The 16357-nt window shown below is 45.0% G+C and overlaps 1 protein-coding gene across 1 annotated transcript in view; it reads left to right on the forward strand.

Annotated features, from left to right (window-relative positions):
• Positions 1 to 16357, forward strand: part of LRRC32 (leucine rich repeat containing 32) — a 30917-nt gene that overhangs the window by 9889 nt on the left and 4671 nt on the right. The window contains exon 2 of the mRNA XM_063305958.1: positions 9281 to 9369. Within this exon, the coding sequence (XP_063162028.1) occupies positions 9283 to 9369 (87 nt within the window). The 5' untranslated portion in view covers positions 9281 to 9282. The remainder of the gene's footprint in view (positions 1 to 9280; positions 9370 to 16357) is intronic.

The raw sequence follows: 16357 nt of genomic DNA on the forward strand, positions 1-16357 counted from the left end.
AATTGGAACAAAAATAATGGCCAGGCCCCCCGCAAAGGTTGGAACGAGTCGGCGTTGGTGGATGGCCAGGACAAAAATACAAGTATAATTTGGAGGCTCCTCGTGGGGATGGGGTGCAAGAGGACCCATCCCGAAAAGCGGTGGCGCCAGAGCCCATTTCGGCAAAATCAAAATGGAGAACAGGATACCAGGGCCATATAGTACGGTTGGAGACCTGGTAAAGAGGAACCCCCTGATAATCCCGCACCGTCCAGGTGTAATTAATTGGGCGGTGGGAGCTCTCAGCAGAGGAGCGGGGGCGGCGGTGCCGTTGACAAGGCAAAATAATTGTGCTCGCATCCTGGATGCGTGACACGGGGGGTTTCTGAAAATCAGGTGTAGGGGGCCCAAAAAAGCGAGGAAAACAGTGAGGATATAAATGATAAATTCCTAACCAATACAGAAAAAATGGAGAAAGAGGGGGGTGCGTCACCGAATGAGGGGAAAATAGATAGACATCCCAGTTTCCCTGTGTCATGGTACCATCAATGTTGAGCGCAACACCAGCGCAGGTATATTTCCCTACTGTTTGTGGCGTCTCTTGCACATGGAGAAACATGCGACAGGGGGAGTAGGAATAATCTATCCACACGTTCTCAATAGGGGGAAGGGGGCAGTCATTAAACAAAAATTGAAAGGAACAATGGTTTTGATAAGTAGCATAAAAAGAAAAAACAAGAGAAAAATTATACGGCACAAAGGCGGCTCGAGGAGTAAAAAGGAGAGCCAAACAGCCATAAGGGCCGATAAAACACAAAATACAGAAAAACATATTTTAAAGACTCGACAAAAAATTGTCTGGAGATTTATCAATCTGCGATTCAGACGGGGGTTGGAAATGACAAGGACGAACACAGCGGGCCGGGACCCACAAGGCTCGATCTGTTAGTTGAACTGCGGCGTAGCCACGTCCCCACGTGATCAGCTCCGCCGGGCCTTTCCACGTTGGATCGGGGGGTTGCCTGCAATAAACAAGTGGTCTAGAAGTGGGAACAGGTGGGCAAGAAAAATGACGAGAGGCTGCTGTCAGAGGAGGGGTTCCAGTGAGGTTAAGAAAATTGAGGGTATATAAACAAAGATTTAAAACATCTTGCAGTGCCGGGAGGCAGGGGGGGGCAGGCCCTTTTTCCCCTATATAGCGATCTAGCGCCTGTTTTAAGGTATAATTGGCGCGTTCAACAACTGCCTGACCCTGACTATTAAATGGAATGCCAAACTTATGACAAATCGTCCACTTTGTACAGAAGGTGGCAAAGGCAGAACTGGTATATGCAGGGCCATTGTCAGTTTTTAACGTGGTTGGGCATCCCAGCACTGTAAAGGTCCGAATGCAGTGATTTATGACATGTTTGGTGGTCTCACCCCTCTGGGGGGTAGCCATCATAAACCCTGAATAAGTGTCAATAGACACATGTAAGTATTGCCAGGGGGTAAATGGAAGATATTGGGTAACATCCATTTGCCAGGTTTCACAACTTTTAGTTCCTCTGGGGTTAACACCCTGAGGAGATGCTCGGGCTTGTCGGCTACAAGTCGGGCATTGTTGAACAATAGCGCTGGCCTCAGCCAAGGAAAGGCCAAATTGCTTAGCCAAGCATTTTTTATTTTGATGAAAATATTGATGACTTTCAGTTGCCGTCGGCAATTTTTGCCGGGGGGTTATGATGGTCACAGGAAGTAGCTCGCGACAAGCCAAGTCAGCGCGCTGGTTTCCTTCAGACAAAAACCCTGGAAGGTTTTGGTGGCTCCGAATATGAGCGATAAAAAAGGGGGATGATCGCTCAGTGACCACCCGCTGGAGCGACAGAATTAACGACAGCAGCCTTTCTTCGATGGCCGGAGAAAGATACGAACCAAAAATGTTCGAAGTAACATGAGCAACATATAAACTGTCGGTAATTATGTTAAGCGGCTCTCTTTTAAACAAAGTGAGAGCCAAAACCACAGCAGCCAATTCTGCCTTTTGGGCGGATGGCTGAGGTTGTGTTAAGCGTTTTTGCCATCCATCATCAGTTTGCCAAACACAGGCACCAACGGCCTTGGTACCATCTGTAAAGACTGTAATGGCCTGGGTAATGGGGAATAAAACCAAAGGGTTTTGAAAGGTGATAGGAACAGTTTTCACCAATTGTAATCGATGATCAGACGGGAGATGACAAGAAACTCTGCCACACCAGCCCTCAAGCGCGGCCTGAATATCATCTGAATTTTGATATAGGTGTTCCCAGGTGTTTAATTTAAAGGGAATAAAAATGACAAAGGGCTCTAACCCTACGAGGCTTTTCAGCCTGGCGCGTCCCTTCTGACACAACAATGCCATTTGGGAGGCCTTGGTAACTATCGTAGTGCGCGGGGTGTTAGACAAATGGAGCCATTCTAGAATGATGACCCCTTTTTTGTTACCTGGCTTCTCTGGGACCTGAAGCAAAATAGCCGTTAACAAAGATGGAGTAGGCAGTATGGCCAATGAAACAGGTAAGTCTTCTTTCATGCGATCAACCCATGTAAGACCTAGGGCCTGGTTAACTCGTTGTATGGCCGCCTGGTGCTGTTGTGTCAAGGTGATTTTTTGGGTGGGGAGCTTAGAGCCAGCCAAGGCTTGAAATAAAGGAGCTAGCTCTCGTGTTGACAAGCCCAAATATGGGCGGAGCCAGTTTAATGTTCCCAAATATTGTTGTAACTGAACAAGAGTGGGGTCCACAGGAAGAGTAATGTGAGGGACAGAAGGGCTGGCGGCTGACTGCAAGAGGCGGTGACCCAAATATTGAAAAGGATATTGAGACTGAACCTTTTCGGGGGCCACGTGGAGTCCACCTTGTGCCAATATGTGGATAAGCTCAGGAAGGGTCTGTTGCACGGAGCCTCTTGGGCCATTGGCTGCCACTAGAATATCATCCATATAGTGATAAATCAAAAAGGTAGGATGACTCGTGCGAAACGGCTCTAACACATGTGCGACAAAGGTTTGGCACATGGTGGGACTGTTGACCATTCCTTGTGGAAGGACCTTCCACTGGTATCGGCGGGTTGGCCTAGAGTTGTTTAATTCGGGCACCGTAAATGCGAATAAAAGGCGGTCTTGAGGGCAAAGGGGGATAGAGAAAAAACAATCTTTCAAATCAATTATTATGAGGTCATAGCTGCTCGGAATAAAATTAGGATTAGGGAGTCCACACTGCAGCGCGCCCATTGGTTGAAGAATGGCATTGACTGCCCGAAGGTCTTGAAGCAGTCGCCATTTTCCAGATTTTTTCCGTATAACAAAGATCGGTGTATTGTATGGGCTGGTTGAAGGCTCAAGATGAGACAGGGCCAACTGGTCGTCTACCAGTTTCCACAAGGCTCCTAGTTTTTCCAACGGGAGCGGCCATTGATCCATCCATACGGGAACGGGAGACTTCAATGCCAATTGAAGCAATGGGGGCGTGGACTGGTGTTGTGTCATCATGGAAAATATAGAGAGGCATGAAATTGAGACAACAAGTCTCGGCCCCACAAATTAAAAGGAAGCGGGAGCACAACGGGGCGAATGTGAGCAGGGCGAGATGATTCAGCCGTTGAGGCCTGGAGCCAATGAGAACTAACTTGCGCCACCTGGGTGCCTCCCACGCCGTGCACGGATGGAGATTTTGAAAGGGGCCAATCGGTGGGCCAATCGTCCAAGCGAATAACCGACACGTCTGCACCAGTGTCAATCAAGCCTAAAAAAGGACGACCGTTTAATTGAACAGTCAACATCGGCTTGTGTTGGTCAACTGTTTGGCTTAGAGCCATTATTTCAGCTAAGGCTGGTAACAAAATAAGGGTAGCCACTATTGTCCCTTTAGACATGGAAAAACAACGATCTCCAATGCACACAATGGAGAGATCGTGTAAAGAGACATGATCATATAAGAAGGGTGTCGCCACCACTCCTTCTAATATAAGGGAGGCGTTCGGGATGATAAGGAGTGGGCGATAAGGTTGTAAAGGCTCTGGAAGTTCAACTACCAGAGGAATTGAGAAAACTGAACCAGGCTCATCATAAACAATAGATTGGGACAAATAAACCGGAAAGGATGTAGAGATAGTCTGTGGTGAGGCTGAAGGGGGGCTGCCTAGTTTTAAAGGCGTAGTCTCCCTTTTCAACAGCAAGGCGTCAGCCTTTGGTGTGGGGCTGGCCGAACGCCCCGCCTCTAGTTTTCCGACTGTGATTGAGGGGGAGGATTGGATCGACACTGGCTTGCCCAATGAAAACCCTTGCGACAACGAGGACAAACGGTCTTTGGCTTTCGGGTGACATCTTCTTTTTGGTTTTTAAACCCTCCTTTTTGAGCGCCCCCCCCCCGGAGCTCGACATTGAGATCTAAAATGGCCGGGCTTGCCGCAGTTAAAACAGTTACCATTGCGGGGTGCAGAAGAAACCACAGCAGTAGAATTGAGAGCAAAGGCCAGTGCGGCAGTTTTATAGGACTCAGTTCCCACCTCTTGACAGGCGCGGATGTATTCGGCAATGTTTTGTTGAGTTACCGCCTGAAGAGGTTTTAATATTTTTTGGCAATCAATATTTGCATTAGCCACTGCCAGGCGTAGCAATAGTTCTGTCTGTGCCTGGGAATTATCGATCTGCCTATTAATGGCTTCAGTTAACCGATCGATAAAAGTGGCATAAGGCTCAGTGGGCCCTTGCAAAATTGAAGTAAAGGAGTGAGTGGGCTTAGTAGGGTCGGGAATGCGTTTAAAAGCATTTAAAGCGGCTTGGCGCATAATCGCATATCCTCCTTGTCCCACAGTAGTTTCTTGTTGAGGGGTAAGGACAGTACCCTTACATAAAAGATGATCCATAGTGACCCCTTGGGGGAGGCCAGCGGCCTGCGAAGCCGCAACAGAAAGATAGTAATCATTATGCCATGCCGCCAATTGGGCCGGGGTAAGAAGCATTTGAGCAATGCCTCTCCATTCAGAAAACAGTATATTGTGGTGGGCCGAAATGGTATCTAACAACTGGCGCGTATATGGGGAGGTCACACCATACTTGGTGGCTGCTATCTTAAGTTCTTTCAATAATTCCCACTCTATCGGTATATAATGGGGGGTTGCAGCCGCAGCGCCAGTGGGAATGTGCATAATCATGGGAAAACAAGAAAGATCATCAGAAGAGATCTTTCCGGCAGCTAATGCCGTCTGAAAGGCGTTTAATACGGGCTGTTGAGAATTCTTTGGGGCCGTGTTATAAGGCGGTGGTGCTGAGGGAACGGGTTCGGGGATGACAGGATATAACGAATCTTTCTTTGGTGTCTTAGGAGACGATTCTTCTTTATCTAATGAGGCAGGGGAGAGCAAGTCTTCATCTTTATTTTCTTCCTTTTTCTGTTCTACCTCAGGGGTTGGAGTGTCAGAAGGATACAAGACATTAATGGCGGCCATTAGAGCACGCCACGTACACATGATGTTTGCCGGGGCCCTTGGGGGCTCATGTATCCATTTTCCCAAACGCTCCCAAGTGGAGCGCTTGAACGTGCCCTCCGCTGGATATGCGGGGCAGCGTCTTTCTAAATAATTCAGAAAAGAGGTTATTTCTCGCTTTGAAAGCGGGTACACATTTGTGCCATTAACTCTCTGCAAACAATTTGCCTTCTTCACTAAAACGAGAAGTTCATCCCTATGCCTGAGTTGAACTTGGGAAAGTGAGGAGCCCATACTCACGATGCGCGTGCCTATTCCAGGTGCGTAGTACAGGAGTGAAGGAGGTGTACCTTTTGCCAAAGGTCACACCTTGAGAATCACGTCGGGGTCACCAGTTGTGGCCGCCGGCTGCGGGTCCCGTCCGGGATGAGAGGTGAGCGCCACAATACTGGGACGAATGCACCAGGTCTGACTGACCCGGCGGGTTCTTTTCCCCCAAAGAATGACACAAACACAAATGGTTTCTCGAGGTGGGGGAAGTAGAGAGAGAACCCGAAGAGAGAGCTGCGAGCTAGCCTCTCTAACGGTCTCCACGACTCCCTTTTATTGAGTTACAAATCGCGTGACAATAGGTCACATGGTCACTTAATATTCATCAGTACAGAAAGTTTGCCATATATGGTAATCCTTGGTGGTTTTCATTGTTCATTGGCTAAGCGTTCCCTGTGTGCTATGGAACGGCCCAAATATGTTTCCTTTTTCCTGGCTCCCTGCCCTTAAGTCCCAACGGCCCAAATATGTTTCCTTTTTCCTGGCTCCCTGCCCTTAAGTCCCAACCGCAACAATTGAGAAACACTGATTTAGATGGTCAAACAGACTTTTGAAACTCTCCATCCAATCAATGGGAAGAAAAAGGGGGCTGATTTCTAATTTCTGCAGGTAAGCAAATGTTTTCTCTATTTTTCAAGGGCAAGAGACCGCCTTACAATGATCTTAGGACCTCTTCTGGGGGAAAAAAAATATCTGGAAGCAGTTTACTCCTGTTCACCTCCCTTGAGGAACAAGGGAGAGGGTGGTGCATGAAAAATAGATTTGCACATACCCTATGCCATCGTGTCACTACGTGTGAGATAAACACACTGTGCCAGCCAGGAGAATTTCTGGGAGATTCTCTAATTTCAAGGAGATTCACTCCTGCTTTGAAAGCTGTTTCAAAAGCAAGTTCACCTTCCTAAAATCGAATGAGGAATGTTAGGAGCAAAACTCTGCAGGAGAATTCCCTTGCCCCCCATTAGATGTTTTAATGGCAATACCAATTCTACTTTTTTAATGGCAATACCATTCTACTTTTAACAGAGGCTTTCCTACAATTGCTTCACATGTATGAAAATCTTATGAGGATCACCTGTAAGGTTCCTTCAGGGTTTCAGACTGGGCAGCTTGCAAACATTGGTTCTGCTTGCCCCTGTTATGTCATTGGCTGGATTCTGTGCTTAATTGATGCTTGGCTTAATTAGGGAAAGTCTTCTTGGACGTGCCGTGAATGTTGTCTTTAATGGCAGCCAGAGAAAGGGGTTCAATTGCTACTTTGAGGAGTAATTAATGGCCTTGTTTTGTTTTTATTGGCTTTTGGGTGGGGGGGATGGGGAGGCATTTTGCAGATGGTAAATATCTTGGATCCACCCAGAGACGCAAACCGATAAGCTTTTCCTTGATTTTTTCAAAAAGTGTTTGAGATTCACCACGGCTGTTTATGGCCAGGCCGATCTATTATTGCTCGTGCTTGGGGTTTCCCAGCAGGACCGCACGAGCCACTGGGCCAGCCCCAGCTTTGAAAAAGCCCTCGTCTCCTGCCAATCTTTACACCGAATGATTTAAGAGCAGTCCTCCTCCCCAGGCCTTTGAGCTTTCTTGCCTTTTGCTCTTTCAGTCCTTTGAAGAGTCTTTTGGGAATGTATCCAGCAGACACAGAAAGCCTAAAGTAAACACACAGCCGGGCTAATCTCGGCTTGGTTGTGCCATAAAATCTACAACGATGACAACTATGCTCCAATAGCATAGTCAGCAGATCCTTTCTTTCTTTCTTTCTTTCTTTCTTTCTTTCTTTCTTTCTTTCTTTCTTTCTTTCTTTCTTTCTTTCTTTTTCTTTCTTTCTTTCTTTCTTTCTTTCTTTCTTATCTCTCTCTCTCATCTTCCTTCTCTTTCTCTTTCTCTTTCCTAACCTTTTCCCTTTCCCTTTCTCTCTTTCCTTTTTCCCTCCCTCTCACTATCCTCTTTCCCTGTCTTCCTGTCTTCCTTCCTTCCTTCCTTCCTTCCTTCCTTCCTTCCTTCCTTCCTTCCTTCCTTCCTTCCTTCCACCTGCATTCCTGGCCTTGGCCAATCTTTTTTTTTTTAATAGTTTTTATAAAAAGGTTTTACATATATGATAAGAAATACATTCAAAGAAAGAGAAAAAAATTAATGTAAAGTATATGTGAAAAAGTAAAGAAGAAAATAAGATAGGAAAAAGAAAATAAAAGAACAAAAAACATATTATATATATACACACACAGACACACAGACACATTTAGTTCTCAAATTACAACCATTCGTTTAATGACCATTCGAAGTTACAATGGTGCTAAAAAAGTAACTTACAATTGGTCCTCACACTTATGACCATTGTAGCATCCCCTATACACACACACACACATACACACAATTCTAATCAAACCTCTCTGTCCAAGATTTCATCTTAATTCCCTTCTTTCTATGACCTAGTCTTTCTAAACATCAAAACCGTAACGCACAACATCATTTTCTTTCTTGAGCAAAAAGTCTGTAAGGGATGGACTTGGCCAATCTTATCACATAGTTATGAAATAAAAAAATCAGAGGAACAAACAGTCTTTAATACCCAAAACTCTTGGCAGGCAAAGATTGAACTATAACCTTCCTATCACTATAAAAAAGAATTGTCGTACGAGTTGGGTGGGGAGAAATATGACAATCAATCAATCAATCAATCAATCAATTAAACAGTTATACAGCTGAGATACCAGCTGTTCAAACTGAAGATTAGGTCTTTGTGTTAATTTTCAGACAAGAATCTGAGTCAGCTGACAATGTCATCTAGCTCAGTGGTTCTCAACCTTGGGCACACATCTTAAAGTGCTGGAGGTTGAGAAACACCAGTCTCGTGTTCCTCAAGCTGGTGACCTCCAAATGTGGAGGTGTCCCCCTCTCATAATCCCCAGCTAAGACCATCCCCATGTAGAGTCACCTAGGCATCTTCCAGAAATCAAGATGATAAGTTCCATCTACAGGTTGTTGGCAAACCTCTAAAAAGCTAAAAGGAAATGGAAATTAGGCAGTCTTTCTCAACCTTCGTCGCTTCAAGATCTCTGCACTTCAACTTCCAGAATTCCCCAACCAGCTAGCTGGCTGGGGAATTCTGGGAGGTGAAGTCCAGAGGTCTTAAAGTGGCTAAGGTTGAGAAAGACTGAAATAAGGTATCCTCGCTAGAAAGAGAGATGGACAGTGCTAGAAAGCAAGTGCCAGGAACTCTGATTTTTTATTTTTTAAAAAGTGGCTGAGATGGAATTTAGAGGCCTGCCCTATCTCTGTCTAATCCCTGGAAATGACAGCACAAGCAAAACACTGAACTTCTCAACAGCCCACATCTGGCTTCACCCTTAGGCAAAGAATTTGGAGCCCAGAACAGCTTCTGCAGCTGGATGTTGAATCTGCCAAAGGCTGGTAAGATTCCCACCGTTTGCGCCAGCTATTTACGTTCACCCAGGCTTGACTTTTATACCAGCGTTTCCCATGAATAGCTTGACCTCTAACCATTGCTCCTTTCTCCCTTTCTCCAGAGCCATGAAATTTCACCTCTTACTCTTCCTGGTGGTGCTAAATGGTGGCATCTCAACATATCGACCCATGATATTGTCACCCTGCGAAATGGTAAGGGGGGGAAGCCATAAAAATAAGGAAAAGCAACATATTCCTGAGCTTTGTGACATTCCCAGAATGATTGAATTAATCTAGCATAATATATTACAGGGGCATCTGGGGGAGGTCAAAAAAGTCAAGATGGTGGCTGCAACTGCACAACGGAATCTCAGCCCCGTTTTACATGCTGTAAAAAATGGGCGGAACTTCCATTGCACACTGGCGGCCACCATCTTGACTTTTTTGACCTCCCTGCAAGTGCTCCTGAAATAATATTAGCTTTTGCTGTCCAAATTTTTCACTTTCTTCATCTCTTTTTCTTGGTACTACTGGCTTTTTTCTTCTTTTTAAAAATTAATATTTGCGTGTAATATTTTGGATAAATTGTGAAGGTTACCGTTGAGCTGATGAGGAAAATGAGCTGGCAGAAATGCTAGAATTTCCATTCAGCAGGTTGCAGTTTTTAAAACATGTTTTAAGCGATCTTTAAAAGTCACTTTCTTATGTCTCCCACCTCAAAATATCAGGGTTTCCACTGATGTTTGTCTGTTGAGTGGGCTGCAAAAAAAAGGTCAAAAATGACATTAAGATCTGCTCAGCAATATAGAGCCTGTCTTCAAATATGTTACGAATAAGATTACTGGAAAAAATGGCTGCATTCACACAGCACGTTTAATGTGGCCAGTGAATTAATCCATTGTCTGGATTCATACCCTACACTGAATCATAAGCTATCCAAATGGCTGGGTTTTCCAACACCTGCACCATAAAACAAGCAATGGAGGCTAAGACTAACCCAGTTTAGCATGTGGTATGAATGCAGCTAGAAGGGTTTTAACTAGGCTGACCATATTTCCTTGAGACAAAAACGGGACATTGGGATGCCAAAATGGGACAGGGTTAAAAACGGGACATTGGGATGGCCAAACAGGGCGGGGCTGGGCAACGAGTTGGATCGGCAGGAAGGAATTTCTCCGGTTTTCTCGGGCTGGGAATCTTCGGATTCCTTCGTTTGCGAGAGGCAAGGCTGGGCTGGAGAGTCTAGTGAACGGCTGTCCCCGACAAGCCATTCCTCCTCTGGCTGTGCTTTTACGTTCTTTTCTTCCCGTTTCAAGGCAGGAGCCGATCGGCTCGCCCTTTGATCACCGCCTATCAGCCGATCCTGTTTTTTCCTTTTTAGGTTTCCCGCCAGGTTGAGTTCTGTGGCTTTTTCCCCACCATTTCTGCTGAGCTCCCCCTCCTTCCCCTCAAAGTCAGACTGCCTTCTGAGAGGTTTGCGGGAACTTTCCCATTTTTAAGTAAGGTTTTTAAGAGAACGGGACAAAATGGACATTTATATTAAAACGACGGGATGGTCTGGAAAGGTTAAAAAAAGGGGACCATAAACGGGACGTATGGGCACCCTAGCTTTAACTGAACTGGTTAAGTGTGTTGTGCAAACTCCAGCCGAAGGGTGATTGAAGGCTGTCTTTGGAATTAGAGCTGACGCAATGTTTGGATTAAAGCCTCCAGCTTTCGTGCAGTTTCAGCTTTCAGAATCCAGAAGCAACAGCCTTTCCTATCTACAGCAAACAGATCAGCTTCACCATCCAACATCACTGCAATGACGCAACCCACTCAGTCAGTTCTTTCAGACTTATCCTGTCCAGATGGGTTGGACAGCGTTTCCAATCCCCTTGCCAACCAGCATGGGAAGAAGGGAGATGTGGTCTAACATCTGGAGGTCATGAGGCTGGAGAAGCCTGTTCTTGATTCTGCAATGAGCAGATGTAGTGATCCTTGGCAAAACGTGCTTAGTGTAAGGAATTCTGGCAGTTGAAGTGCACGCTTCTTAAGGTTGCTGAGGTGCTCAGGTGGTCCTGTGTGAAACCTAGAGTTTGGCCATATAGGCCTTTATAGGTCAAAAATTGGACCCACAAAACATATCGGTAGCTGGTGCAATGTCTACAATATAGGTGTGATCCCACCGAAGCAGTTCTCCATGCTGCATTCGGTACCAACTGGATTGTATGGGTAGTCTTCAGGGGCAACCCCTAGTAGAGGGCTTTGCATCAATCTAAACCAGCCTTTCTCAACTTTTTGACCCTGGAGGAACCCTTGAAATATTTCTCAGGCCTCGGGGAACCCCTGCCCATTTAGGCTCAAATATAGGCCAGAAGTTACAAAATTATTCTGTTCGTTTCATGTGCAGGCCTGTCTATCTGCATGAACAGTGTTCCTAAACTAAAAATAAAGAAAGGAACTTATTTCTTTAATGTGAAGTTGCCAGAATTTGAAATAATTTTTTAAATAAATTGTGATCTCCCAGGAAACCCCTAGGGACCTCTCGTGGGACCCCCCCAGTGCCACGGAACCCTGGTTGAGAAACCCTGCTCTAAACTCAAGACAATGGAAGCGTAAATAATTATCTCACTTCAGGAACAATTCAAGAACCTTTCTAAAAGATTATGGTGGCAGTTACCTTGCGCTTCATACTTGCAGGGGCCATATCCGAAGTATAATTTTGTGTTTGAAGAGATCAATAGAATGCTCTCATTCATTCCAGGCAGTAAAACCCATCAGTAAAAATATAACATCCAGTGTTATTTCTAATTGTGTGCAAAACCCACTGATCTAGGGAAAAAAGTGTTCTGGGCATCACCAAAACATTTGACTTTTCTTCCAGAAATGCTGATCCAGACATTCAGGCTGGATTTTGGTCATTTCTTCTGGAAAAAGTAATAGTTCATGGTGAGTTTTGCAGATCCCTCGTTATCTTTATTTCAGGGTCCTCCATCCAGCTCTGATTGCTGTGCAATTGGCTTCAGTAGGAAAGAAAAAATGGAGAAATAATTACCTTGGCGTCAAATCCAGCCAGACAAATGTGAGGAAGGGTGAGGACAGTGTTCAAAAGAACATTCTGGCTCCAGGCCTTTCGAGGTCTTAAAAAAATCCATATCCACAGTTATTTCTATGGGGAACCTCCATTTTAACACTGTTTCTTCCTAATTGTGGGAAAGCAACTGAGATCATCATGAGCTGTCTTCAGAGTCCGGAAGCCAAGACTCTTAAGGGTCGGCTGTTGGAGGGAGATATATACATTTTTTGTCTGGTGTGTCAGTGACACGCTCACCAAGAGGTGCACACTCATTTTGCATTACTCACAGATGCAACAACACAGCCAAGTTTCTTTGGAAGAACTCCACCCAGCCTTGCCTGCTCTTGACTGGTTGTCTCCTGAGCAGATGTTCTGGGGTGGGTTTTCCTTAATAGCTGGCCTTCTGAAGAACTACTGCATGTGTCACAGAGTGAAAGATTCACATGGCTATTGCATTCCCACCTCCTCAACCTGAGGCCTAAAATGTGCTCCTGAAGTCGGGAAATAAGACGGTGGTTGACGGGATCTGAAATACCACCTTTCACTCCCACCAGAGATTTCCCCAGCAACTTGAAGGGCCTAGGTCAGTTTCTTTGTGTGAATGGGTACTTTGGCCAAGACACTTGGATTACACTCTGAAAGCAAGACATCTGACAAATGAGATTAAACCCACAGCAGTCTTGCTCTTTGGGACCTCAAAAGCTGTCGCTAACATCTCCCAGTGCTGAGATGTCACCAGATTTGAGGGCACCTTGGATTAGATGGTTCTTGGTTGGCCATTTCCTGGTCAAAGTTCCTTGGAGCATATGATCACACTAGTTAGGTCCAGAGATGCCATCTGAGGAATGGGTGACTCCCTCTCTGCCTTTCTCTAGCAATTGTCTGGTGGTATCCTATGAGGTTTTGCACAGTACACCGTCATTTGGATAGGGTAGCCAAACAATTTTTGGGAAGTGTGTTCTGGGCTGTCAGGTCTTGAGAGGGAGTTCTGCAGGAGAGAGGCAAGCTTTTTCAGCCACTCTATGTATCCATCTCTTTTTCCTGGAGGAATGACTGGGCAAGGAAGAAAGTGCCCACTTTTGACTTGTTATAGAGTTCCCACAACGCAACTGACTGGGTGAGGGTCAAAATTGTCGACCATTCTATTTAAATGTGCAGCCATCCAGATCTGGTGTCTTTGAACCATGAATTCTAACTTCTGTATTCCACCTGGAGTTTCAACATCAACAACATCAACAACATCATCATCATCATCAACACCATCAACACCATCAACACCACCAGCACCATCAACATCAACATCAACATCATCATCAGTATACTGCCTGACTCCCAACAATTCTACATTGTTGACATATATACAGGTAGACTTTGCTTACCAACTGCCTCATGCAGAGACCATTCACAGTTACGACAGTCTGAAAAAAATAACTTTGTGACCAAGGTGTGCATTTATGACCTTCGCAGTATCTCTCAGTCACATGTTCACCATTACAGGCAGTCAGTACACATGTCCTGTGCCTGGCCCATTTTTTTTCCTCCCCCCGCACTCACAGAGTGGAGAGCTTGGAGCGGAAGGGATTACCAGAGAGGAAGCCGGCACATAATGAGGAATATACATCCCTTCCTCTCCAATGAATATAAATACAAACATTAATTCCCTTCTTGCTAATTATCCCAGTGCTGGGATGAGCATTCCAAAGGGCAGAGGAGTTGGGGAAAGGAAAGTATATTTGTGGTCATGTGATTTCCCACCCAGTGATGGCTTCACTTAACGACCAAGTTGCCTGGTCACTAAATGAGGACTACTTGTACAGCAATTGCAAAATTATTATTTTCAGTCCCTTTTGAAACTATTCACACTGTAGAATCCAAAAGAAATCCGTGACTGTTTGGGGTTAAAACTACTTCCTTCCCATTCCACTTCTGATTGGAGGGATTGTGTTAGCTCAATGTGCTCCCCTCACCAATTGTGTGTGTTCTGTGGATGCTTCCACTCTGGATAACCAAAAGGGCCTTCCTTTGCTTTGCCCTTTGCCCTCCTACAAAACTGTTTTTCTGCTGCCACGGCCTTCATCTAATCCAGTGTTTCTCAAACTGGGCCATTTGAAGACGGGTGGACTTCAACTCCCAGAGTTCCCCAGCCAGCCAAGCTGGCTGAGGAATTCTGGAAGTTGAAGTCCACCCATCTTCAAGTGGCCCAGTTTGAGAAACATTGACTTAACCAATCAAGGAGCTTAACCAATCAGCTGACACCTGGAGATGGACACCCTTAGAGGCACTCACGGTACCACTGCAGAAACCTCTTGTGCATGAGGAAAACACCTTTATGCTGAAGTAGACCCTGGTGTACTCACGTTAGTAGCAAAATATAAAGGCACTCGTAGGCTCTGAATTCCCAAAGCAGGGCTCGGTGGTTCATCTTGCTCCTTGTTCACATAAATGCTAGTCTAAACAACGCATGCATTGCTGCAGCCATCGCTGTTCATACGAAGGCTCTATGACATTCTGCGCGCCATGTTGTCATGGCACCCATTTGCATGGTGCCACCTCATGCAAATGGCTTGATGATGTCATGTTACTCATGACGTCACCCCCTTAGCCTGCTAATTAAACAAGCACACCCATATTTTTGGAAAACAACTTTGCTATATCTACAGCGACAATACGCCCTTTATTATAAAGGACAGTCCTTTATTTCACAAAGCTGTCCTTTAGATTTTGTCCTTTATTTTGGTGATTTCACTTTTACCATACAAAGGGTGCCACTTGATGCACAGCCGCCCCCATTCATATGAAAAAGATGGAATCTGAATGGTCTTTTCAAAATAAATTTACTTCTACTGTTTGATTTTAGATATTTTTTATTAGAATATGCATTATTGTGAAGTTTTTCTTTGTTTTGTTCTTGAATTTTCCTTTGTCAAGCAAAGCTGTCCACATAAACAATTAGGGAGGGATTGCTGATGGGCAGGGTCCAGGAGGAGGGCCTTCTCTGCCATCATGCCCACCCTTTGGAATAAATTACACCCCCCCGGAGGTAAGACAGGCCCCCACTCTCCCAGCCTTCAGGAAGGGGAGTTAAAACCTGGCTAGGGGTGGGAGGGGGGATACCCACGCATGGAGGTGGTTGGAACAGTGATGGTGTCAACAGTTAGATCTTGATTTGCCATCTTGTATTTATATTTTATATTTATATTTATATTTGTGTTTGTATTTTTATATTTATATATATTTATATGTACATTGTACTTTTTTTAGTGATATGTTATTTTTATTATTTGTAAATTGCCCAGAGTTGTTGTGTACAAGTTGGGCGGTCGAGAAGTTCAATAAATAAATAAATAGATATTTTTTGAAAAAAATCCTTAGGAACCTCTTTCAGATTTGCCCCCTTTTTCCAGGGTCGTCCTTTATTTTTGCCAAGACAATGCGGTCGCTGTAACTGTATCCTTCGAACTGTGTCATGAAATTTGGAGATATTTGCCTCCCAACGTGTGAATTAGATTAGAGGGAAGAGGGAAGATTAGAGGGAAGCCATTTGGCTCAAAAATGGAGGCCAAGCAAATGTCTCCATCGTCCGGTTCAAATGCAGAGCCATCAGGGCTCAGCTCTAACTTCCAAGCTAAAAGCCTTGTTTTTATAGCCAGAGTTAAAAATCTGGCTGTTGCCACTGTAATCAAAGGTCTTCAATTTTACTTGCAGATGAAAACCCTAAGATTAGTGGCAACAGCCAGATTCTTAACTGTGGCTATAAAAAAAAGGCTTTTAGTAACAAATGAATGAGTTGGGGTTTTAAGTCTATTATGTAATATTTACTAAATACCTTATTGGTTAAACTGTTTTATCTGATGTCAAGTTTAGTTTATATTGGTAAGCTGCTTTGGGTCCTTGTGTTGTTGTTTATTCGTTCAGTCGCTTCCGACCCTTCGTGTCTTCATGGACCAGCCCACGCCAGAGCTTCCTGTCGGTCGTTGACACCCCCAGCTCCCCCAGGGACGAGTCCGTCACCTCTAGAATATCATCCATCCACCTTGCCCTTGGTCGGCCCCTCTTCCTTTTGCCCTCCACTCTCCCCAGCATCAGCATCTTCTCCAGGGTGTCCTGTCTTCTCATTATGTGGCCAAAGTATTTCAGTTTTGC

Source organism: Candoia aspera, chromosome 5, assembly GCF_035149785.1.
Source record: "Candoia aspera isolate rCanAsp1 chromosome 5, rCanAsp1.hap2, whole genome shotgun sequence".
NCBI classification, from domain to species: domain Eukaryota; kingdom Metazoa; phylum Chordata; class Lepidosauria; order Squamata; family Boidae; genus Candoia; species Candoia aspera.